The sequence below is a fragment of the Heterodontus francisci genome, chromosome 6 (genome assembly GCF_036365525.1).
Source record: "Heterodontus francisci isolate sHetFra1 chromosome 6, sHetFra1.hap1, whole genome shotgun sequence".
Classification (NCBI taxonomy): domain Eukaryota; kingdom Metazoa; phylum Chordata; class Chondrichthyes; order Heterodontiformes; family Heterodontidae; genus Heterodontus; species Heterodontus francisci.
In genome coordinates, this window is record NC_090376.1 from 27964006 (window position 1) to 27990223 (window position 26218).

Here is a 26218-nt window from a genome sequence, read left to right on the forward strand (position 1 = left end):
GAGGCTGATGGTTAGGCCAAATTCATTGCAGGCAGCCGCAAACCTGTCGATGAGACTCTGCAGGCACTCTTCAGTGTGAGATGTTAAAGCAGCGTCGTCAGCAAAGAGGAGTTCCCTGATGAGGACTTTCCGTACTTTGGACTTCGCTCTTAGACGGGCAAGGTTGAACAACCTGCCCCCTGATCTTGTGTGGAGGAAAATTCCTTCTTCAGAGGACTTGAACGCATGTGAAAGCAGCAGGAAGAAGAAAATCCCAAAAAGTGTGGGTGCGTGAACACAGCCCTGTTTCACGCCACTCAGGATAGGAAAGGGGTCTGATGAGGAGCCACCATGTTGAATTGTGCCTTTCATATTGTCATGGAATGAGGTGATGATACTTAGTAGCTTCGGTGGACATCCAATCTTTTCTAATAGTCTGAAGAGACCACGTCTGCTGACGGGGTCAAAGGCTTTGGTGAGATCAATGAAAGCAATGTAGAGGGGCATCTGTAGTTCGCGGCATTTCTCCTGTATCTGACGAAGGGAGAACAGCATGTCGACGGTCGATCTCTCTGCACGAAAGCCACACTGTGCCTCAGGATAGACGCGCTCGGCCAGCTTCTGGAGCCTGTTTAGAGCGACTCGAGCTAAGTCTTTCCCCACTATGCTGAGCAGGGAGATTCCACGGTAGTTGTTGCAGTCACCGCGGTCACCTTTGCTTTTATAGAGGGTGATGATATTGGCATCGCGCATGTCCTGAGGTACTGCTCCCTCGTCCCAGCACAGGCACAGTAGTTCATGTAGTGCTGAGAGTATAGCAGGCTTGGCACTCTTGATTATTTCGGGGTAATGCTGTCCTTCCCAGGGGCTTTTCCGCTGGCTAGAGAATCAATGGCATCACTGAGTTCCAATTTTGTTGGCTGTATGTCCAGCTCATCCATGACTGGTAGAGGCTGGGCTGCGTTGAGGGCAGTCTCAGTGACAACATTCTCCCTGGAGTACAGTTCTAGGTAGTGCTCAACCCAGCGGTCCATTTGTTTGCGTTGGTCAGTGATTATGTCCCCTGATTTAGATTTGAGGGGGGCGATCTTCTTGATGGTTGGCCCAAGAGCTCTCTTAATGCCATCATACATTCCTCTGATGTTTCCAGTGTCCGAGGCCAGCTGAATATGACTGCATAGGTGTTGCCAGTAGTCGTTTGCGCGTTCACAACTACGATACACATGCAATTGTCGCAAGGCAAATGTGAGTTTTTCAGTGATACAAAGCCTGATGATCTATTCTGGTGATTCGCAATAGAAGACTCACAGGGTTAGCTTTAACATCAATAACGAAACCCATTTCCTTAGGGAAAGTTCCAGTACCAGCTTAAGACTATTATAAACTTCACGAGAAATCTATTAGGTTGAACCTAGGGATAAAGAATTAGAAATTCCTAATTTTCGGGAGGTTGCAATTCTGGCAGATCCATTGGGGATTGGTGAGGAGAGAGGCAGGAATGAATAGGTAGTTCAAAGAAGAGCAAGGGATAGTGATGGAAGGAGGTAATGAGAAAGTATAGGAGTAAGGAACTTGAAGAGAAAGAGCAAATAAAGATGAAAGAACGACTTGCAATTATATAGCACATTTTATGACCTTAGGATGTCCCGAATCACTTTACAACCCATGAAGTACTTTTGAAGTGTAGTCACTGTTACATTGTAGGAAAAGCAGCAGCTAATTTACATATAGCAAGCTCCCACAGACAGAATTGAAATAAATGACAAGATCATATTCTTTAGTGATGTTGGTTGAGGATTAACTTCTGACCAATACACTGGGGTAAACTCCACTTCACTTCTTCGAAAAGTGCTGTGGGATCATTTATGTCTACCTGAGATGGCAGACAGGACCTCAGTTCAGCATTTCGTCTGAAAGGTGGCACATCCAACAGCTCAGCACTGAAGTACGAATGGTGGAGAAGCATGAGTGATTGCAGAAGGAGATGAGAAGGGAACTGCTGAGGGCCTTTTTAACCTTGCAAATCTCCACATCAAATAGAGTCTGCAACCTGCAGTTCTCGCCCCAACCATGCCACCCACCATCCGAAAAGGAGGAAAAGAAGAAAAAGATGGAGAGATGCAAAAAAGGAGAGAAAGAAACTGCACAGTCAGTTGCTCGAGAGAGCATGTTGTTCAACAAGCCCACACAAGATCAACTAGTTTTACTCAAAAATATTGTACTTTTGCTTCATTGGGTTACAAAAATTCTTCTGTTTATTTTATATTTGAATATTGGATCTGCTAAGCAAGTGTTTGGTGTTGTCTACTCCATGATGGTTCCACTAGATTGGAAACTCAAAATGGTTGCTGATTCCTTTGAGAATCTCAGAAGCCACTTGGTGAACCTTTGTCCTGCTGAATTGTGCATCTGTTTACAGCAGAATTACAAAGGTACCTTTGGAAATAAAAACTGCCCTCTGGTCTTCCTATTTTCCTAAGTCTGACTCGTCCTTCTTAGGCTACTTATCTGAGGTATGTTTTGGCTCTGTATTTTTAAGTCTGCAGACACTCTGTCTCAGGAGAAAATATTACAAATAAATTTTTAACCCCATAGTCCAAGACTCGTGTTTGTAAATAAGCATTAAATCTTAGTGGGATATATTATTGGCAAATAATACTGCTACATATAACAGACCTTTTACAATATCTAAATCTTCCAGAGGTAGTTTCCAGAGGAATTTGTACTTGCTTGCAGTGTCAATCACACTCCCAGCCGTATATCTATTAGAATGAAAACAGTTAATGAAGGTGAAAAATAACAATATGAATAAAGATAGAGGTCCCAGATAACAGTGCTCTGATGTCGTCTAGAACACTATTACAACAGATAAGGGCTGATTTTCAGAGTATGAACTGTTGCTGGGGAAACTGATGCACCAGCTGTGACTGTCAGAAGTCAAGGGCAGTGTATACCAGGAAAATCAGCCCTAAATACTCACCACAAGATGACCAGAGATTGGATGATAGGATAGATTTTCTTAGTCCTTGCCCACTGCCAACGTATTCAGAAAATTGAAAACCTAACAATATCATAGATGAGATGTGTGGGCTGAGAGTTATATTATTGTAATTTTTTTTAATTCCCTGGCTGCAAGAAAAAATGCGGGGCTTAGCTAATAACAAATAACAAGATAATGGCCCGGATTTTGCGGTCAGCAGCGAAGGGACGACGCTCGCCACTGACCTCGAAAAAAGCTGCCCATAAAGATTTAGTGGGCTCCAGATCATCGATTTCCCCTATTCCGATGTGACTGTCAAGCTAGCGCCATCTATAGGGGGATCTGTGGTGTCCAGCAACAGTGAAGTCATCAAGCAGGCTGATCAACCAATCAGATTGAAGAATTCTCACAGAGAGCAAATCAAGAAGTAAAAAGCACGGATTATAATTCACTTTGTAATCATTTTACAGAAAGCGAAGTAAAGACTGGGACATACATATGGGATTAACGTAGAAGTTGAAATATTATAAATAAACTTTAATAATTATTATTTTAAAAATCATAACATTTTAAAATGCTATTGTGAGGGAAAGACATGCCACACTTGAAAAATTAGTTTTTCAACACCAGAGGTTGTTCAGCAGTAATTATGACATAGTACACCATTAAAAACGCAGTTACACCTCATTCAACAAGGCCAAACATTTTCGATGGTTTTTAACAGTGGCAATAGTGTGCAAAAGGTTGAAGTTTACATCAATTCACTGATTCTACGTTGGCTGCATCAACAAAAACTCAAAGTGCACCACGTGGTGGAGCAGAGTATCACTGACAGTAACTTCTGGATTTCCACACTTAACTGCACATATACGGTAGTATAGTGGTTATGTTGCTGAACTAGTAATCCTAGACAAATGATTCAGAGACGCATGTTGGGTGGCACAGTGGCGCAGTGGTTAGCACCACAGCCTCACAGCTCCAGTGATCTGGGTTCGGTTCTGGGTACTGCCTGTGCAGAGTTTGCATGTTCTCCCTGTGACCATGTGGGTTTCCTCTGGGTGCTCTGGTTTCCTCCCACATGCCAAAGACTTGAGGGTTGATAGGTAAATTGGCCATTGTAAAAAAAAAATTGCCCCTAGTGTAGGTAGGAGAATTGAGGGAAGGTGGGGATGTGAGAGGGAAAATGGGATTAACGTAGGATTAGCATAAATGGGTGGTTGATGGTCAGAGTGAACTCGGTAGGCCGAAGGGCCTGTTTTGGTGCTGTATCTCTCTATGACTCTATGTTCAAATCCCACCATAGCAACTGAGGAACTTAAATTCAAACAATTAAATAAAATTTTTAAAAACTGGTATTAATAATGGTGACTATAGAGCTACCTGATTGTTAAAAAAACCCATCTGCTTCACTAATTAATTTAGGGAAGGAAACCAGCTGCCCTTATCCTGTCTGATCTATTTGTGATTTCAGACCCACAGCAATGTGGTTGTCTCTGAACTGACCTAGCGAGCCACTCAGTTGTATTCATAAAAGTGCTTCCACCACCCACTTTGCAAGGGAAATTAGGGATGGGCAATAAATGCTGGCCTTACTAGTGATACCCACATCCCATGACTGAATAATAAGAAGTGCAGATGCCAGAAGTTGCTGTCAGCTTTACACAGTAATAATGGCAGTTCCATCAGCACTACAACCACAGAGTTAGGTGGTTTACATTGCCAAATGGAAGAAAAACAGTTGGTCAAATGCTTTCTTATGAAATTAATGGGAATGAAACTTCTTTACCCAGGGAGTGGTTGAAGAGAATAGTATAGATGCATTTTAGGGAAGGCTAGACAAGCATGTGAGGGAGAGGGGAATGGAGGGTTAAGCTGATAAAGTTTGATGAGAAAAGACAAGAGTTTGCTCAAGTGGAGCATGGACTGGTTTGGCCGACTGTAATGTTAATTAATGAAAATTGGGCTGTTTCTGTAATAGGCTATATCTGTAGCGTCAGTTTTATGCCTTGGAAACCAGTTGAAAATTATTCCTTTAAAGCTGTAAAAGAAAAAAACCCACTCAGTCCACAAGTAAACGTTTCGACTCAAGAGAAGATGCATACTCACAGGCTCATAGAACTCCGCCGTAGAGAGCCTGTTTTACGTTTCAAGGTAGTGCAAATCAAAAGATCTGTAAACAGAAAGAGCGAGCGTTCCTTCTTGCTGCTTACTGTTTTCTATGCATGAAAAAATGCAAAAACAGAAATATATCAGTGTGACAAGTTTCAAAAGTGACAAATTTCTGTGTCATATCTTACATGACTTGAGGATAAATTTGATTTCAAGATAGTTTCAAGCAGTTGTATCTTTAAGAGAAAATTCTTGTTTCTTAGGGCGGCACAGTGGCGCAGTGGTTAGCACCGCAGCCTCACAGCTCCAGGGACCCGGGTTCGATTCTGGGTACTGCCTGTGTGGAGTTTGCAAGTTCTCCCTGTGTCTGCGTGGGTTTTCTCTGGGTGCTCCGGTTTCCTCCCACAAGCCAAAAGACTTGCAGGTTGACAGGTAAATTGGCCATTATAAATTGTCACCAGTATAGGTAGGTGGTAGGGAAATATAGGGACAGGTGGGGATGTTTGTTGGGAATATGGGATTAGTGTAGGATTAGTATAAATGGGTGGTTGATGTTCGGCACAGACTCGGTGGGCCGAAGGGCCTGTTTCAGTGCTGTATCTCTAATCTAATCTTGACAAGTGCATCTCCTATCAATCAATCAATCAATGTAACTGGCCAGATCCAGCCATGTATTCAATGACAATAAGCTGGCCTTCTTTCATTGATGAAAGTGTATTCAGAAATTAGATCAAAGAATGTTTGATGATGAGAGCACTCTTTGAAAAGTTAATGTTTTCCAGTCAGCAGACTAGGGAAATAGGCCAAGGGAGGTGGGGAAAGAGCGGAGGTGGCAGAAAACGGGTAAATAACCTGGCAAGGTCAGGGACGGAGGTCCTGCTAAAAACATGGCAGGACGTCATTATTATTCTCTTGTCCTGTTTTTTGTCTGGCAGCCGGCCAAATTGACAGCCTGGCTGGCAGTTGGGAGTGTAAACCAACAACAGGCGGTCAAAGTCGAAGACCCTTGCGGGCAGTTTCTAGTCATTATTTCAAAATATTATTCTATTAAATACGAATTTGATCATTGTCTACATTCTTCATTAATCGACATAGAACTTCCCTACCCAAGGTGGTACTGGTTAGTGCCATCACAAAATCAATCTCATTGAGGCTCTTTTCCTTCATCGGCTATTCCTTGTTGTAAGACTGTTAAAGATAGTAATTGCAAAGTCGGAATAAGTTCTTACCACTTCAATCACCATCTCCTGCCTTAAGAATTTTCTGTGAGGAACCAGGAGCTACAGAACAAGATAAGAAAATGCACAATTAGGCCACTGAGAAATGAGTCACTGTGGAAAAAGTGAAATACAGATAATAGCAATTACAATAAAAGACAGTCAATGAATCACCGCCTCTCTCAAGAGATCAAGGAACACATAAACATAGAAAAAGGAGTAGACCATTCAGCCCTTGAACCTGTTTCACCATTCAATGAGGTCATGGCTGTTCTGTATCCTAACTCCATTTACTCAACTTGTCTTTATATCCCTTAATACCCTTGGTTAGCAAATATTTAGCAATTTCAGATTTCAAATTATTAATTGAGCTAGCATCTATTGCTTTTTATGGAAGAGAGTTCCACACTTCTACCACACTTTGCATGACGAACTGTTCCTAACTTCTCCTCTGTCAGCTTGGCTCTGAGTTTAAGGTTATGTCCCCCTGTCTTAGGCTCCCCCACCAGCAGAAAGAAAATTCTCTCTTTCCACCCTATCAATTCCTTAATTCTCTATACGCCAGAGAATACAAGCCGAGTATATGCAATCTCATAATTTAGCCCATAGAGCCCTGGTAACATTCTGGAGAATCTGTACTGTACTCCTTCCAAGGCCAATATGTCCTCCCTAAAGCACGGTATCCAGAACTGTACACAGTACTCCTGGTGTGGTCCAACCAGGGTTTTGTATAACTTTAGGAAAACTTAGTCCCCTTTACATTCTAATCCTCTAGATATAAAAGCCAGCATTCCAAAAGTTTTTTTTCACGTTTTTGAGCCTGACCACTACATTTTAGTGATCTGCGTAAATGGACCCCTAAATCTGTTTGGACTGTCACTGTTCCTACCTATTCATCATTTAAAAAATACTGGGGTCTATTATTTTTTGATCCAAAATAGATCATCTCACAGTTACCTGCATTGAAATCCATCCACCACAGTTTGCCCACTCACTTAATCTATCAAAGTCTCTCTATAATTTTATGTTCTTGTCTACTCAGCTTACTATGCCACCAATAGGCAAACTTGGATATATGGCTTTCTTTTGTGTTATCCAAGTCTTCAATAAATATAGTGCATAGTTGAGGCCCATCACTGATCTTTATGGGACACCACTAATCACTTCTAATTTAAGTACACATAGTACATTTGCAATTTTCCAATCCAAAGACAATTCTTGAATCGAGAGAGTTTTGGAAGATTATGGCTAAAGCATGTGTAATTTCCTCACATACTTCCTTTAAAACCCTGGGTCGAACCATCAGGTTCTGGAGATTTGTCAATCTTTAGTGCCAATATTTTTGTAATACTGTTTTCTTGTTCATGCTAACTTTAGTGAGCTCTGGTCTCTGGAATGTCGAGTATATTACCCCCCTTCTGTGAAGATTTCCACAAAGTCAACAAGTCTGCCATTTTCTTAATTCTCAACGGCCCACATTACCCTTGACTACGTTTTGCATTAATCTTGATATTGGGAATCACTGTATGACATTAGTGATGCATAGCCCTACCAAACATTAATTTAGTTCACAATTTGCGGGCGGTTATAATAGTTATACCTCTTCATGGATACGCACATCCACCATTCCTTCTATATGGGATTCTATCTCTTGCAGGATGCGAGCCTCTTTCTCTGCCTCCTCTGCATTCTTCTTTCCCTTGTTTATCCTTTCAGCTAGCAACTTAATGTAACGCTGTGCTGCGAGCAGGCACGGGTGATCTGGGTGATCGTCGGGAGTGTGCTTCAATAGATCCTGCCATGCAGAAAACAACATCAGTTCACTGGTTAGAGGTTTACAAGCCACCATCTGTCTCACTTACCTGGATAGACTTGAGGCCAATAGCTTCAGCAATATCCTTTCTAGCAATTCCCTGAACACCGCTTAAGACAGTTAGCGTAAGGTGAGTGAAGTGGGACAATTTCCAATTCAGGTTTGGATTTCAACATTAACATTAGAGCCAAAATAGGGCAACATAAGATGGGTTTACAACATCCAAGAAAATATTGCTGATCCAACAGAACAAAACCAATGGTCTGAAAAGCAAGATGATGATGGGCATGAGCAAGAGGAAGTTTGCATTATTAGTGGACAACTGTACAATGCATTCATAAGATAATCTTTCTTCTGCTACTCAAGTGTGGAATACCATACGAACAAGTTTAGCATTTGACCACCAATGCTGCGAACAGTAACTTTGACTAAAATTGGCATCAATCCAAGCAAAGGAATTTCAGATTCCTTCAAATTCACTCATTCAGATTGAGCCAAATCTTCAATTTGATGCTTAGCCCTAATAACAGGTTCAAAAGAACAAACTCCTTCTGGATTTGATTCAGGAGTGAGGTACTGCACAACTGATGGTTGCAAATTTTTAATGATGCTTTTGTCAAAGCATTGACATTATGAGCAATAAACTCCAGTAAATAGAATTTACAACACAGAAGGAGGCCATTTGGCCCATCGTGTCCGTGCTGGCTGTCTGCAAGAGCAACTCAACTAGTCCCACTCCTCCGTCCTTTCCCCCAAGCCCTGAAAATTTTTTCTCTTCATGTACTTATCCAATTCCCTTTTGGAAAGCCACGATTGCATCTGTCGCCACCACACTCTCAGACAGTGCATTCCATATCCCAACCACTCGTTGCATAAAGAAGTTTTTCCTTATGTTGCAGTTGGTCCCTTTGCTAGTCCATATAAATCGGTGTCCGCTGGTTCTTGACCCTTCTGCCAATGGGAACAGTTTCCCTCTATCAACTCTGTCCAGACACCTCATGCTTTTGAACACTTCTATCAAATCTCCTGTCAACCAGAAATCCAAAAATTCAACTGGGTTAGTTAAACATGATTTGGCTTTAACAAATCCATGCTGACTTTCCTTAACTAATCCACACTTGTCCAAGTGCCTGTTAATCTTGTCCTGAATTACGGTTTCTAAAAGCTTTTCCACCACTGAGGTTAATCTGACTGGCCTGTAGTTGCTGGGTTAATCCTTACACCTTTTTTTTGAACAAGGGTGTAGCATTTGCAATTTTCCGGAACTCTGGCATCACCCCTTCATCTAAGAAGGCTTGGAAGATTATGGCCAGTCCCTCGGCAAATTCCACCCTGACTTCCCTCAGTATCCTTGAACACATCCCATTCGGTCCTGGTGACTTATCAACTTTAAGGACAGCCAGCTTTTCTAATACCTCCTCATCAATTTTTAACCCATTGAGTGGCTAAGCTACCTCCTCTTTCACTATAACTTCATTAGTATCTTTTTACTTGGTAAAGACAAGTGCAAAGTACTCATTTAGTACCTCAGCCATGCCCTCTGGTTCCATGCAAAGATCCTCTTTTTGGTCCCTAATCGGCCCCACCCCTCCTCTTACTACCATTTTATTATTTACATGCTTATAGGAGAGTTTTGGATTTCCTTTTATGTTAGCTGCCAGTCTCTTCTCATACTCTCTCTTTGCCTCTCTTATTTCCTTTTTCACTTCTCTGAACCTCCTATATTCAGCCTGGTTCTCACTTGTAATATCAACCTGACATATGTCATACGCCCAATTTTGTTTGCTTCATCTTACTCACATCTCTCTCGACATCCAGGGAGCTCTGGGTTTGTTTGTCCTACCTTACCCTATTGGGAAATGTACCTTGACTATCTCCTCTTTAAAGGCAGCCTGTTGTTCCATTACAGTTTTGCCTGCCAATCTTTGATTCCAATTTAACTGTCAAGTAAGTTTAAACCCTTCCCAACAGCACTAGCAAACCGCCCCACAAGGACATTGGTCCCTGGTCTGTTTAGGTGCAACTCATTCAGCCTGTATAAGTCCCATCTCCCCGAGAACCGGTCCCAAAGTCCCAGGAATCTAAAGCCTGCACTAGTTGTCTAGTCAAGTATTCATCTGCTCTAGCCTGCTAATTCTATACTCACTAGCTCATGGCACTGGGAGTAATCTGGAGATTGCTACCTTTGAGGTCCTGTCTGCTAGTCTCTTTCCTAGTTCCCTAAAATCTGCCTGCAGGACCTCATTCCTCTTTCTGCCTATGTCGTTGATTCTAATACCGATCACATCCTCTGGTTGCTCCCCCTCCCCCCTCAGAGCTGAGCCAGCCGTGGTGCTGTGGAGTTGGCCCAGATAAACCATCACTCTCACCAGTATTCCAAACTGAATATCGGTTGGAGAGCGAGATGCACTCAGGGGACTCTTGCACTACTTGCTTGGTCCTGCTTGACTGCCTGGCAGTCACCCATTCCTTCTCTGCCTGCAGACCCTTAAGCTACGGGGTGACCACCTCTAGAAATGTGCTATCTGTGTAGCTCTCAGATTCGCGGATGCAATGCCCAGAGCTTGAGCTCCTCCAGCTGATGCCACTTCCTGCACATGTGGTTGCCCAGGCCATGAGAAGTATCCTGGAGTTCCCACATGGAACAGGATGTGCACTCCATGGGACTGAAGTGCCCTGCCATGCCTCTATCTAAACTGTTTACTTACTGAATTAGATAAAATTATTGTTCCATCAATTATTTTAGTTCTATAGATTAGTTTATCTAGTTTATTAATTTAATAAGTAATAAGTTACAGATGCCTGGCTCTGAGTTTGACACACCTCTATAAAGAGCAAAGAGAAGATTGGAAAACTTACCAACTAATCACCTACCTGCTGACCTCTGACATCATTCCTTTTTTTCTGTGCATTTGTTCGCGCAGTGCTCTATCTCTGCAGCTCCTTTTATCCCCATTGTGCTTTCGGGCCTCCGCTGGTCGCACGTTGCTCTCTCTCTCCGCCACTCCTTTTATCTCCACTGAGCTCTCAGGCCTCCTGCTATTCCTGCAGTGCTTTCTCTCTCTCCACCGGTTCTTTTATCTCCGCTGCTCTCTCGGTCCTCCTTGTGGTCTCCTGATTAAGGTTTGTGTCTCACAGGTTCATTGTTACTGGAATTGTGTTGTTGCTGGCCTTTTTTGTGCGCCAATTTGTTGATAGCTAACTGGAATGCAGTAAAAACTGTGCTCTTACCTTGCAACTAAACTTACCATGTGAACAACTTCATTGCAACCGTTTTCCATCAAAATAAAACTCAATTTCAGGCAGATTGCCCAGTTGATAAATATATCACCTATTGTGATATTCAGGCACTGAGATTAAGACGGCTCCCAACTTGATCTCTGACCTCAGCCAATAAGGAGTAATAATAGTTGGCCTCGGAATCACAGGCTAGGAAGCAAAAAAAAAAATCAGCCTGGGTTTTTGTTCTGGATTACTGTTGCGGGACTCTGCCAGAATATGGGCAAATGTAGCATTCTACTCATCTGTGATACCTGTCACAGTTGAACAGCCTGCCAACACTTGCACTGTTATTTGGGTAACACAGCAGAGGTGCTTCCAGCTCTGTGGAACTATGTTCCAACAGGAATTACCACCTTCTGGCAAGTACAGGTAAAAATTGAGGGCTGGGGGGGGAGAGGGCAAATAAAGAGAAACAATTGTGAAATTGTTGTGAAATATTTGTCTGTGAAACAAGGGAAAGAAAGAAACTTGATTTATCACACACGATGCTGGGTGCTGGCTATTTGTAGCCAAGTAGGATTGCTGTCTCCTTTGCTGGCTTTAGTAAAAAGAACAGTGTCCGTAATCCATATTTCACCAGTATTTAGCTTGGCCGACTACATGAGCCCTGAATTTGGACAGCCCTCAGGGGTCAGTATCCAGCATTATAACCATGCAGTCTCAGATAGTATTACGCAGTCTTAACTTCATAAAGTCCTTGTATATATAATTGTAAAGGAAAATGAACACCAACGTGTAGATTTATTCATATTTCTAAACTTGCCTGCGGTTGCTTCCAATGCCCTAAATTTTACTCTGATAAAATAAATTGTTTGGCAGACCAGGAAGAACATTCACAGGCCTCAGTTGGCTTTACTAGGTTGATGGAATGTGTTTTGTAAAAAAAAAATGGACGGTTAGTCTTTGATAGATGTATTATTGTGGGTTTTATCACAGTTGTTAAATAATCTGTATCGTCTTTTATGATTGTCCTTACTCTAATCTGACTTGTTCTATGCCCCTGGTGTTCTGGCCAATATTTACATTTCAACCAAAATCACGAAAAAACAGACCATCTGCTTATTATCACATTGATGTTTGTGGGATCTATCTGTGGGCAAATTGGCTGCTGCATCTTCTACATTACACAGTGATGACAAATCAAAAGTACTTAACTGACTGTAAAGCAGTTCAGAACAACCTGAGGTCATGAAAGGCACTTTATAAATGCAAGTCTTTCTTCCTTTCTGGATAAGACCAACATATAAGAGACAAGAAAAAAGTAATTGCCTTTAATTTGCTTAAATTACCTAGAAAGTTATAGGTCTGGAGTTCCTGCTTGATTTCTCTTTTTAAAATCGCAATTTGGTAAATATCAGTGTGAAACAAAATATTATGGAATTTTAAGCAGAATCTGCGCTCAACGCAATTTGAGTTTCCACAATCTTTTGCGGAAGTTTCAAAAACAGGGTCTGCCACATAAATAACTACACCCCCTGAGTGAATTCATTGCTATTGGGAGTTCTGCTAATTGCGCTTGTTTGCAGGCCTTCACGAAGGCTTTAAAAATTAAGCTGTGTTGGGTTACAGTAAAAGGTCAGTTTTAAAGCTTTTGAATGTAATTTTTATTTTAATTTTCTGAGAAACTGACTAATGCATCTCCTGGGAATTTTTCTAAAAGTGAATTTCAGCAAGTTAAGTTTGGATTAGTCAGAGATTGACACTTAGTAAAAATGGTTTTTTTTACGCTAAACCTATTTTCAGCTGTTTTAATCAAACTTCACTTAAATATCTGAAGAAAAATTTCTGAAAGCAAATTTTTAAAAAAATTAAATGCTGCCCGATTGTGCTGGCCCAGGACAGATTTTACAATCACTCAAATGCAAATATGTTTGAGCAGAAACTTGGGAGGAATAACTTTCAGAACAGGCACCATTTTGGGCACAATTTGTGCTGGAATCGCTGATTGCATCCAAGGTGCAAACGCCGCCCTGTATTCTTTATTAGCTTCTTTCTCTGTAACCTAGCATTGGATATAATACATGTAAATGATATTAGACTGAATGGGCTGGATTTGAGTTTCCCGCTGTGAAAAAAGAGCCGCCATGACGCCACTAATTGAGTGCGACGAGTCATTTAAATAAAAGCAAAATACTGCGGATGCTGGAAATCTGAAATAAAAACAAGAAATGCTGGAACCACTCAGCAGGTCTGGCAGCATCTGTGAAAAGAGAAGCAGAGTTAACGTTTCGGGTCAGTGACCCTTCTTCGGTTCTTCGGTTCCGAAGAAGGGTCACTGACCCGAAACGTTAACTCTGCTTCTCTTTTCACAGATGCTGCCAGACCTGCTGAGTGGTTCCAGCATTTCTTGTTTTTATTTGAGTCATTTAAATATGCGGGGCAGCCGCCCCCCCCCGCGCCCCCCCCCCCCCCACCCAATCACGTGGTTGGGGTGCCCTCAGCGACACTGTGAATGGTGTCAGCCTCTCGGAGCGGGTGCTGGTGCCATTTTTAAAGGGCTGCCAGCCTTGCTCAGAGACCACAGAGTTGCCCCCCTCGCACCACCCTACTACACTAAAAATAAATCTTTGGCCTGTTCTCTCCTCCCACCCCCCCCCCCCCCGAACACACTAAAAATGCAGAGTTGATCCTGTCCCCCTCACCACCCAATTACACTAAAAATGCTCTGATCTTCCTTTCCCTACCTCAGTGGCACCAGCATTCCCTGAACGGGAAAGTGAAGGCGTGAGTACTGCCCGTCACACTGAAGATCTGGATCCGACAGTAAGATCACGGGGAATTGGATTTAAATGGCTGCATAAAGTTCATTTCAATATTGAAAGTAGGGTCCCATCGCCGAGAGATGGAGGGGGTGGTGGGGGCTGCCACAGAATTTCGCTGCTGCCGGAAAGATTGGGCCGGCAATCCTGGCATCGGGCTCCGTGGCAGGCCACTGCCGCTGCGATCCTCCGGCCCCACCCCACCCACGCCACAGAGCCCGACGTCAGAAGCTGAACAAAATTCAGCCCGATTTGTGCAGTGGTTTACGTTGCAGAATCAGTGGGTTGCCTGTGCCGAAACCTTTTGTAGTTTGATTCAGGGTGTTTACTGCTGTAAGTTGCTTGCTCTGTTTGAGTGATGTCATGCTCATTTCAGGGGTGCACTCCAAGCTTGATTCAGCCAGCTCCAGGGCTGCTTGTCGCTCAAGTTTACTTCCCTCAAGTTTGAGGAGGAGTTTTACTGCCATGGAACTGCCTCTCCAGCTCACTTGCATTTACTCCGATGCCCGTCACTGCTCAGAAGGTAAATAAACCACACTGGCAGGTGGCCATAGGATTAAAACGTCGTCTCAGATCTGGGCTCTCCGTCCCCCAATCCTATTTACTTCGGTTTGGGAAATTATCCTAAAATCAGTGAAGACTCACATTCCATCTCACTTGGACTTCATTTGAAAGAAGTCCCTGTTCCAGGGCTCCTCATTCCCTTCAGCTCACCTGCTTTTGTTGGGAGAGTAGTCTCAGGACTTGCTATCATTCTAAACTGTATCGCCCTCCCATCCCCAATCCAGTGAGAAGATCAACTCCCAAGTCTGCAGGGCTTGTCTCAGTTTACTCAATTACTGTGTTCTACTGAATGCAGTGAAAAATCAACAAAATGCTTCTCATTCTGCAGCAGAATTACTGGCCTAATCCATATGGGGACCAATATTGTGATGGTTGTCATAGAGGCAATCATTGGTCTGACTGTTCCTCCTTCAGCAGAAGGTGGTCAGAAGAAGGAGAATACATGCAACAAAATAAAAAGGAGTTAGGAACCAAAAAAAAGCAACGTAATAACAATTACAGGATTTAAAGTAGTCTTTCAAAGTATTTTAAAAGCATGGGTCTGCATCACTGGATTAGAAAAGACATTAAAGGTTGAAGGAAAAACTGAATAACCTAAAAAATAAACAGGTCATTCAAGGCAGATTTACCGAGGACACTACATCAGAAATTTATTGAATTTAATATTTAAGCGCAGTGAATAAAATAAACGTTTATCTGCAAGTTGTTATAATCCGTTTTTTTTCCAAACAAATGACTTCTATCCACACGTCAGATTCAAGACACTCTGTCTGCTATATTTACAAAGGGCATGTGCTGTATGTTAAATTATCTTATTCCATTCTTTGTGGCTATGATTCAGGAAAAGTTCAGGCCAAATAGAAATCTTGCTAAACTGCTTCGTGGCTGGAGCCAACAGTAAGAACTTATTAAGGGTGGCAATTAGCAGAAAAAATGTCACTTTGTGAATAATCTACCCAATCATTCATCTCAAACAGCCACAGCTCAGCACTAAGCCGTACAGTTAGAGTCTCGAGGTTTACTGTATGGAAATTCTGACTGTAAAACTGTGCCAAACATTATGTACAACATCAGAGTTAATTATTTTTGAAATATATGTGGATAGAGACTTTCCTAGTGCACTAATTATACATGATGAAGTGGCTTCCTTTTTATTCCTTAGTGGAAACTGCTCCAGCATATTTTAATTCATAGAAAATGAGAAGAGGACATTGAGTCCATTAAGCTCACTGCCACATTAGTGCTGCTCAGGCCATTTTTTTCATGCCTCCCACCTCATCCCTGCCCCACCACATCGGTACTAAGCCGACAATTTTCACCTTACTGTTGAATTTGAAAACCAACCAATTCTTTTAAGAAAGCTTCCCCTGAATCCATATTCATTGGCAATCAGTTCGATAAGTTAACAGCCTGAGTGAAGGGTTATTCCACAACATTCCACAACGGGCGGCACAGTGACGCAGTGGTTAGCCTCACAGCTCCAGCGACCCAGGTTCGATTCTGGGTACTGTCTGTGCGGAGTTTGCAAGTTCTCCCTGTGACCGCATGGGTTTTTGCCGGGTGCTCCGGTTTCCTCCCACAGCCAAAGACTTACAGTAAATGGAAAAGTCCTGGGGAAAATTGATGTACAGAGAGATTTGTGTGTTCAGGTCCATTGTTCCCTGAAGGTGGCAACGCAGGTCAATAGAGTGGTCAAGAAGGCATACGGCATGCTTTCCTTCATCGGACGGGGTATTGAGTACAAGAGTTGGCAGGTCATGTTACAGTTGTAAAGGACTTTGGTTCGGCCACATTTGGAATACTGCGTGCAGTTCTGGTCGCCACATTACCAAAAGGATGTGGATGCTTTGGAGAGGGTGCAGAGGAGGTTCACCAGGATGTTGCCTGGTATGGAGGGCGCTAGCTATGAAGAGAGGTTGAGTAGATTAGGATTATTTTCATTAGAAAGACGGAGGTTGAGGGGGGACCTGATTGAGGTGTACAAAATCATGAGAGGTATAGACAGGGTGGATAGCAAGAAGCTTTTTCCCAGAGTGGGGGATTCAATTACAAGGGGACACGAGTTCAAAGTGAAAGGGGAAAAGTTTAGGGGGGATATGCGTGGAAAGTTCTTTACGCAGAGGGTGGTGGGTGCATGGAACGCATTACCAGCGGAGGTGGTAGACGCGGGCACGATAGCGTCTTTTAAGATGTATCTAGACAGATACATGAATGGGCAGGAAGTAAAGAGATACAGACCCTTAGAAAATAGGCGACAGGTTTAGATAGAGGATTTGGATCGGCGTAGGCTTGGAGGGCCGAAGGGCCTGTTCCTGTGCTGTAATTTTCTTTGTTCTTTGTTCTTTTGTTGATAGGTAAATTGGCCATTATAAATTGCCCCTAATATAGGTAGGTGGTAGGGGAATTGAGGGAAGGTGGGGATGTGGTAGGAATATGGGATTAATGTAGGATTAGTATAAATGGGTGGTTGATGGTCGGCACAGACTCGGTGGGCCGAAGTGCTGTATCTCAAAAAAATAAATAAATTTTAATAAATGAAGCTTTCCTTAGCTAATAGTCAAGGCTCTATCCTTTCTTGTTTCAGAACAAAGAATATTTTCACACTAACCTCAGTGAGTCCCGCACTGCTTTAAAAAAGCTGTATCATGTCCCTTCCTCATATTTAAGGAAGACAGCAGATTTAATTTCCTTAACCTATCTTCACAGCTCATTAACTGCTGTCATTCAAGAGGGGTTTAGATGAAGTGATGGGTGGGGCTGAAATTTAGAAGCGGAATCTTCTCACCTTAGTCCCTGCCGGAATGGTGGGACCATTTTCAGGTTGGGAACCTGTCTTACTGATTTGCACTACAATAAGAACAAAATACTGCTGATGCTGGAACTCTGAAATGAGAACAGAAAGTGCCGGAAATACTCAGCAGGTCTGGCAGCATCCGTGCAGAGAGAAACAAAGTCGACCTGATTTGCGTGCCTGGTTGTTGCACTTTCCCAGAGCAAACCAATTATCAACCTTCCTCTGAACTCCCTGACCAATCAGAGAAGGCAGGCGGAATTACGCATCCATTCTTGTCAAAGGATTTCTAATTAAAGGGACCACAACATGGGTTACAAGGGCTCATCAGCACTTTGATTCTTGAGGCTGCAGCAACCACAGGAATGAAGAGGAGACCTGGGAAGGCTGCTCCCCAGGTCTCTCACTCTTACCTGGAGGTCCTGCTGCAGGATCTGAGGGGCTGCAGTGAGGTGATCTTTCCCAAGGACAAGGGGAAGAGTACAACCTCTCCAACCAATCAAGTGTGCATGGAAGTGGCAATGAAGTGAGCAGCAGGTGTTCGCCCTCCAACCTGGAGACAGTGCACCGAGGGGATCTAGGACCTCAGGAGGGCATGGCTGGTGAGTGGCATAACACTTTCCGATACCAAGCCCCACACTGTGACTTCCCCAGCGTTCTCCTGCACAGCACGCCTCAGAACAACACACCTTGCTGCTCCACTCATTCCTGTCTCTGCAGGCACCTCACATCTCCATCTGAACAGGCAATACTCACACTCACCCTCATCCTATTGCCCTCTTGCACCCATGCCACAACCACCCTCCACAAATGGTGGCCTTCTCTCCTACCACAAAAGGCATTATGAACGCTCACACCTCTCTGCTTTCTCTCTTTGCAGAAGAGAACACAACTTGGAGAGGCAAAGACCCAGGGGTGGGGTGGGGGAGGTGACCCTCCAGTGACAGGCACCTTGTCAGCCATTGGCAATGCGTGCCCAGCTGCTGTATTGGGAAGGAGGGCTTGTTCCAGGAGGCTGCAGATGTCAGCAGCGACCTGCTGTGACAGCCTGAGCCTCTTGAGGCACGTCAAAAGAGCTGATCCTCTGCCTGTAGACCTTGTGTTGCGGTTCTCGCCTCCTTCCAGCTGGATCTCGGTGAACGTGCCCTCTGCCCTTTGGAGGGGGTATGTGGCTGAGGAGAAGGCAGCTGATTCTGCTGCTTGTGTTGCTCCTGTTACTGCTGGAGCTGTTGGCAGTGGTGTGGCTTCTGCTCTTCCCCCACACAGCAGAGGTGGAAGGTAGAGCTGCATAAGATGCTTCCATGCTATATTGAGGGCTGGCAGCAGGGAAGTGCAGTTAAAGGTGAGTGAAGTGCTAGACTATCACCTGTCAAGCACTCTCTGAGAGAAGAAGTGCTTTGAACAGCAATCTCTCAATGGCCATGGCTCAAGCTCTTCAGTGTAACGGATCAAAGCTTTCCCAGTTTGTCAGTCTCACTGAAGAAGCTCTTCACGCTCTGCTCTCATCTCGGTGACCCTGGGGCGTTGCTGACAGGTTGGGAAACAGGTCCCCTGGCTGGGAAATCCAAGATTCAGGGTTAAAACAGTTCTCAATTGGCTCCTTAACTACACCAACCACTTCATAGAGTTATACAGCACAGAAACAGGCCCTTCAGCCCATCGTGTCTGTGCCGGCCATCAAGCACCTAACTATTCTAATCCCATTTTCCAGCACTTGGCCCGTAGTCTTGTATGCTGTGGCATTTCAAGTGCTCATCTAAATACTTCTAAAATGTTGTGAGGGTTCCTGCCTCTGCCACCCCTTCAGGCAGTGTGTTCCAGATTCCAAACGCCCTCTGGGTGAAAAAAAATTCCTCAAATCCCCTCTAAACCTCCTGCCCCTTACCTTAAATCTATGCCCCCAGGTTATTGACTCCTCAGCTAAGGGAAGAAGTTTCTTCCTATCTATCCTATCAATGCCCCTCATAATTTTGTATACCTCAATCAGGTCCCCCTTCAGCCTTCTTTGCTTTAAGAAAAACAACCCGAGCCTATAGCTGAAATACTCCAGCACAGGCAATATCCTGGTGAACCTTATCGGCACCCTCTCCAGTGCAATCAAAACCTTCCTATAATGTGGTGACCATAACCGTACACAGTACTCCAGGTGTGGCCTAACTAGCATTTTATACAGCTCCATCATAACCTCCCTGCTCTTATATTCTATGCTTCGGCTAATAAAAGAAAGTATCTCATACGCCTTCCTAACCACCTTAACTACCTGTGCTGCTGCCTTCAGTGATCTATGGACAAGTACACCAAGGTCTCTCTGACCCTCTGTACTTCTTAGGGTCCTACCATCCATTGTATATTCCCTTGCCTTGTTAGTCCTCCCAAAATGCATCACCTCACACTTCTCAGGATTAAATTCCATTTGCCACTGCTCCGCCCATCTTACCAGCCCATCTATATCGTCCTGTAATCTAAGGCTTTCCTCGTCACTATATACGACACCACCAATTTTCGTGTCTACGAACTTACTTATCATACCTCCTATATTCACGTCTAAGGGACCCAGCACCGATCCCTGCGGTACACCACTGGTCACAGGCTTCCACTCGCAGAAATATCCCTCTACCATCACCCTCTGCCTCCGGCCACGACGTCAATTTGGATCCAATTTTCCAAATTTCCCTGAATCCCAGGGGCTTTTACCTTCTTAACCAATCTCCCATTCGGGACCTTATCAAAAGTCTTACTGAAATCCATGTAGACTACATCAATTTCTTTACCCTCATCTACACACCTAGTCACCTCCTTGAAAAATTCAATCAAGTTAGTTAGACACGATCTCCCCCTGCCAAAGCCATGCTGACTATCCCTGATTAATCCCTGCCTCTCCAAGTGGAGATTAATCCTGTCCCTCAGAATTTTTTCCAATAGTTTCGCTACCACTGATGTTAGACTCACTGGCCTGTAATTACCTGGTTTATTCCTGCTACCCTTCTTGAATAATGGTACCACATTCGCTGTCCTCCAGTCCACTGGTACCTCACCTGTGGCCAGAGAGGATTTGAAAATTTGTGTCAGAGCCCCTGCTATCTCCTCCCTACCCTCACTTAACAGCCTGGGATACATCTCATCTGGGCCTGGGGATTTATCCACTTTTAAGCCCACGAAAACAGCTAATACTTCCTCCCTTTCAATACTAATTTGTTCAAGTATATCACAATCCCCCTCCCTGATCTCTATATCTACATCATCCTTCTCCATAGTGAACACAGATGGTTCTTGATTAAATACTTACCTGACTGATCCAAGGGGATTCCCTACCCGCTTTCAATCCCATTCCAGGGAAAGCTGGAAGAGGGCAGGATCCCAATCTGACATCAATTTCCAGGACTTTCCCACCCTGACACACCAGAACCCACCTCTACTGGGCTGGGAAAATTCTGCACTAGGTTTCTATGGAAGGATGAGCGAGGTGGGCTGCACAGCCTCCCTTATCTGTATTTATCCTTGTGACAGTCTCCTTGCAGTAAATCCACTTTTACCTGCTACCATTTCATTTGTTTTGGTGCTCGCTGCTAAACACTGTGGTGACCTTTTCAACATTTGATCACTGCTAAACAGTAATTATTCACTTTGTAACCAAATCACAGTGAGTTTGGTGAATGAAAGAATTGCACAGTTGGATTTAAAAAAGAACCAATTGCAAAGCACTGAGAGTATTCTTAAAAAAGTAGCACCAATGCAATACTCTTAACTTCATTGAGCGCCATTGCAAGAGACAACACTCAAAACTTAGTCAAAAAATCAAATGCATTATTCTTGTATGACCACAAGAAAGATAGAGGTGGAATGTCATTCAGAAAGACCCTGTAGTTCACTCATCATATCATCCAATTGTTTTTGAAATGCTTCTAGGGCTTTTGCCTTCACCACTTTAACTCGAAGTCCAATCCACGTATTAATCATTTTTCATATGAAAAACTTTACAACATCAATTCTAAATTTGTCTTTTCCAGGTTTAAATGTTTCCTTTGCTGTTTTGTTATAGTTTAGCTTCAAGTACTGTTCAGGATGTACCTTTTCTGTACCACTTACTATCTTTAATAGATCTCAGTCACCTCTTGTTAAGGCTGAAAAGCCCAAGCTTCTCCAATTTTTCCTCATAGCTCATTCTTTTGATGCGAAAGATCAGATATGTGGCTCTTTAGGGCAACTCCAGGGTTTGAATGACTCCCATGTTTCTTGTTGAACAACAGCACTTGCAATGTGGTCTAACTAGAACAGTGCAGTTTTAGCATTACTTTCTCTGTTTGGCTTATGTAGTTCAGCAATCTATTTGCTTTGTTGAATCCTGCTCCACAATGACAAGTAAACTGAGAATACTACTAATCACCTGAGATTTCATCTGGCTTCAACATTTCAACTCCATTTACAGGGTGATTATGTTGTTCATTTTTATAATTGTAAATGGAACACCCAGTGTGATATGAATCTGCAAACATTGAGCGTAAAATAATGCTTGAATTGTTTAGAGGTCTATAGATTACAATGGCAGGGGCAGACAAGCCACCTGGGTAGAGTGTTTACAAAGGTTACCTTGAGGCTTTATTATGCATAAGCGTTCATCACCTGACAACAAGAAAAGGGTACAAAAAGCAACAAGACTGACTGCAATTGTAAAGAGGATAAACTATGAGGAAAGATTAGAGAGCTTTTAGCTTTACAGTCTAGAAAAAAGATGTTTCGTATACTAGTAGATTTTCCATAGTGGAATTGGAAAACATTTTTTTTGTAGGAATAAGGGTATAACGAGGGAATAAGAGTTGCACTTGCAGGAAGTGCGGACTATACCCAAGATTTTTAATATATGATAGCTGAATTGTCGTGGTACATAGGGACTGAAGACCAAGTGTAGCAGGGTTAGAGGGACAGGAAATACTTAGTTCAGGATATCCAGATATAATTCAGTTCCCATTTTAAAGTCATATAATTTATATTACTATTATATATTCCTATGTCCACATTTATAATGGAAACGGGTTCTGCAAACTTGTCACACTATAGTCACATCCTCCTGCTAGTGGTAGCACCTGCACTGGTTGGAAGGTGTGATTTCAACTTGACAAGTTTTACATAGCAGTTTCCATTATAAATGTGAGCTTGGGAGTTTATAATGGGAAAAGAACATAAGACCACAAGAAATAGGAGCAGGGGTAGCCCATATGGCCCATTGAGCCTGCTCTGCCATTCAATACGATCTTGGTTGATCTTAGGCTTCAACTCCTCTCTCCCGCCCACCCGCTATACCCCTTGATTCCCCGAAAGACCAAAAACCTATCGATCCCAGCCTTAAATGCATTCAACGACGGAGCATCCACAACCCTCTGGGGTAGAAAATTCCAAAGATTCACAACCCTTTGAGTGAAGTAATTCCACCTCATCTCAGTCCTAAATGATTGGCCCCTTATCCAGAGACTATGCACCTGTGTTTTAAATTCCTTAACTAGCGGAAACAATCACTCTGTCTACCTTATCCAACCCCTTCAGAGTCTTGTATGCTTCAATAAGATTACCTCTAATTCATCTTATCTCTAAAGAATATGGGCCCAATTTACTTAACCTCTCATCATAGGCCAACCCCCTCATCCCAGGGACCAATTTAGTGAACCTTCGCTGTACTGCCTCCAATGCAAGGATATCCCTTGTTAAATGTGAAGACCAAACCTACACACTGTATTCCAGATGTGGTCTCACCAAAACCCCGTACAATTGCAGCAAGACGTCTCTATTCCTGTACTCCAATCCCCTTGCAATAAAGGCCATCATGCCATTTGCCTTCCTAATTGCTTGCTATACCTGCATGTTAACTTTCTGCGTTCCTTATACAAGCACACCCAAGTCTCTTTGAACATCAATACTTACTAGTTTCACACCTTTAAAAAATATTCTGCTTTTTTATTCTTACGATCAAAGTGAATAACTTCACACTTCCCTACATTATACCCCATCTGCCATTTTGCTGCCCACTCACTTTGCTGCCTCTCTGTGTCCTCCCCACAGCTTACCTTTCCATCTACCTTTGTATCATCAGCAAACTTAGATACATTAGTCTCTGTCTCTTCATCTAAGTCATTAATATAGACTGTAAATAGTTGAGGCCCCAGCACTGATCCTTGCGGCACTCCACTATTTACTACCTGCCAACTTGAAAATGCCGTGTTTATGCCCACTCTTCTTGTCCATTAACCAATCCTCTATCCACGCTAGTATATGACCCCCAACTTCATGAGCCCTTATCTTGCCTATTAACCTTTTTGCGGCACCTTATCGAATGCCTTTTGGAAATCCAGGTAATCCAACTGATTCCCCTTTATCTACCCTACTAGTTACATCGTCAAAAAACTCTAATAAATTTGTCAAACAGGATTTCCTTTAGTAAAAGAAAAATACTGCAGATGCTGGAAATCTGAAACAAAAACAGAAAGTGCTGGTCATGCAGCACCTGTGGAGTGAGAAGTAGAGTTAACGTTTCAAGTCTGTGAGCTTTCATCAGAACTGTTTTTTTCCCCTTTAATAAACCATGTTAACTTGTTCGAATTATGCTGTGCTTTTCTAAGTGCATTGTTAAGACTTCCTTAATAATGGACTCCAGCATTTTCCCGACGACTGATGTTAGGCTAACTGGCTTTTCATACAGTGTATGCATATGCAATATTTTTAATACATCGTAGGTTGGTAGATAAGATAAACCTAAACTATTACTTCAAAAGTATCCAAGGAAAGTAAGATTAGAAAATATCAATGGAAATGAGTGAAAAGTAAACTTAGAACTGATATCAGGAAGAGCATCTTCATTCAGAGTTAGAACTGTTTGCTTCTAGAAACAAAAGCTCTATGCTTTCTGAGGATATATTTGGATGCTATAATGAGAGAGTTAGAGTAGGTGTTAGCCTTGGCCCACTGGTTGCACTCTCATTTTTGAAGGTTAGAAAGTTGGGGTTTCAGCCCCACACTAGAGACTTGAGCACATCATCCAGGCTGCCACTCCAGTGCAATACTGAACGAGTGCTGCACTGTCAGAGGTGGAAACTTAAAGATGAGATGTTAAACTGAGGCTCCATCTGCCCTCTCAGATAGATGAGTTCTCCTAAACGGTCTTGCTCCACCTTAAAACATAATTTTTCTTTTTTTAGATAATGGATGCTGCGATTCTCTACTTCACAAGATCACAGGGTTGCAGATGAGGAAAGCCATTTGTCTCCCCTTATTTCTAATTGTCCTTTATTACTTGAGGGTTTCATTGTGGAAGTGCAATTCCTTTTGTTTTCTCACAAGGGACTGACTTTCACTGAAAACCATTCCACCGCATTGGCAACCATCATGGTACCTGACCCCAGGGTCAGCAGGGTACTTGACATGTGGGCAGGAGTGTTCACCGCCATGCCTCATTCTGACCTCATCTGATGGCCACGTGCACACTTTCCAACAGGTATCACTAATCAACTAACAGAAGCAGTAACCCTAGATGATCTCTCTCTCTCTAACTAGGGGCACTGAGGCCAACTGTCATGCTTAACTTCTGCTTCACTGAGGTCAACTAGCTCAATACAGACCAGATCAGATCAGATGGAGCCTCCCAGTCTCTATGGTTGAGTACAATATCTGGAAGTACATTTATGCATTGGTCCATCACAGGAACTTTCAAAGGGAACAACTCATAAGGGATATTTTCCCTCAAAGATTTCCAGAAAAGAACAATGGAATTTGCATTTATATAGTACTGTTAAAGCAGAAAATATTTCACAGGGAGAAAGGAATATATGAAATAGATCAAAAAAATTGTTGGTGAAAGATTAGAAGGTCTGGCCTGAAGCTTGGTTGAAAAGGTTGGTTTTGAGAAGGCATTTAAGGGTGGAAAGAGAAGTATAAAGGTGAAAAAGTTAAAGAGGGAGTTTCAAAAAGTGGGGCACTGTATTGAAAACTCTACTACCAGTGGTGGGCTAAAGAATTGGGGGGGAGAATGCAGTGGGGTAAAGGAAAAGAGCAATCCAGAGGATCGTAGGGTGCATGGAGGGATACAAGGCCGGAGAAGTTTACAGAGCTATAGTGCAGCGAGGTCGTGAAAGGATTTGAAAATGAGGATGAGGATTTTAAGTATACTGTTTTGGAGGAGAGGAAGTCAATGCAGTTTAGCAAGGAGCAAGGCAGAGGTGATGGGCAATCAGGTCTCAGTGGAAAACAGGGTACAGGTGTTTTGGTTTTGAAGAAGGAGTTTATATAAGGTAAAGGAAGGGATAGCAGTAAGGAGGATACTGGAGAAATCAATTCCAGAGATGAGAAAAGCATGAATGAGAGTTTCAACACCTGAGCGGCTGATATAGATGCAAAGATGCTGTAACAGTTGAAGATGTTGCCATAGTGATGGAAAGGATATGGCACTCAAAACTGTAAGAAAGCAGCTTCCACAAGAAAACTAAAATCGTCACTATGTGGCAAATTATAAACAAAATAGATTTTGCACAGATTATTGTGCGCAGATTGATGGTTGCATTGCTCAATATAGCATAGAGATGTCCTGTAATAAGTGGCGGGGAATGGAAACAGAAAAGGGTCAAAAACTGTATTAAATGCTGTTCATAAGAGTAGGAGAGGGAAACTTGTAGACAGTCCCTTAGTTATGAACTGCTTTCTGCATGTTTAATTAACGACCATTAACATCTGTGAATACAGAAC

The 26218-nt window shown here is 42.9% G+C and overlaps 1 protein-coding gene across 2 annotated transcripts in view; it reads right to left on the reverse strand.

Annotated features, from left to right (window-relative positions):
- Positions 1-26218, reverse strand: part of LOC137371209 (rho guanine nucleotide exchange factor 17-like) — a 522466-nt gene that overhangs the window by 71835 nt on the left and 424413 nt on the right. For both annotated transcript variants that reach the window (XM_068033382.1, XM_068033383.1), the window contains exons 6-9: positions 7886-8080; positions 6298-6348; positions 5066-5175; positions 2656-2741 (exon numbers count right to left, since the gene is read on the reverse strand). In XM_068033382.1, the coding sequence (XP_067889483.1) occupies positions 2656-2741; positions 5066-5175; positions 6298-6348; positions 7886-8080 (442 nt within the window). The remainder of the gene's footprint in view (positions 1-2655; positions 2742-5065; positions 5176-6297; positions 6349-7885; positions 8081-26218) is intronic.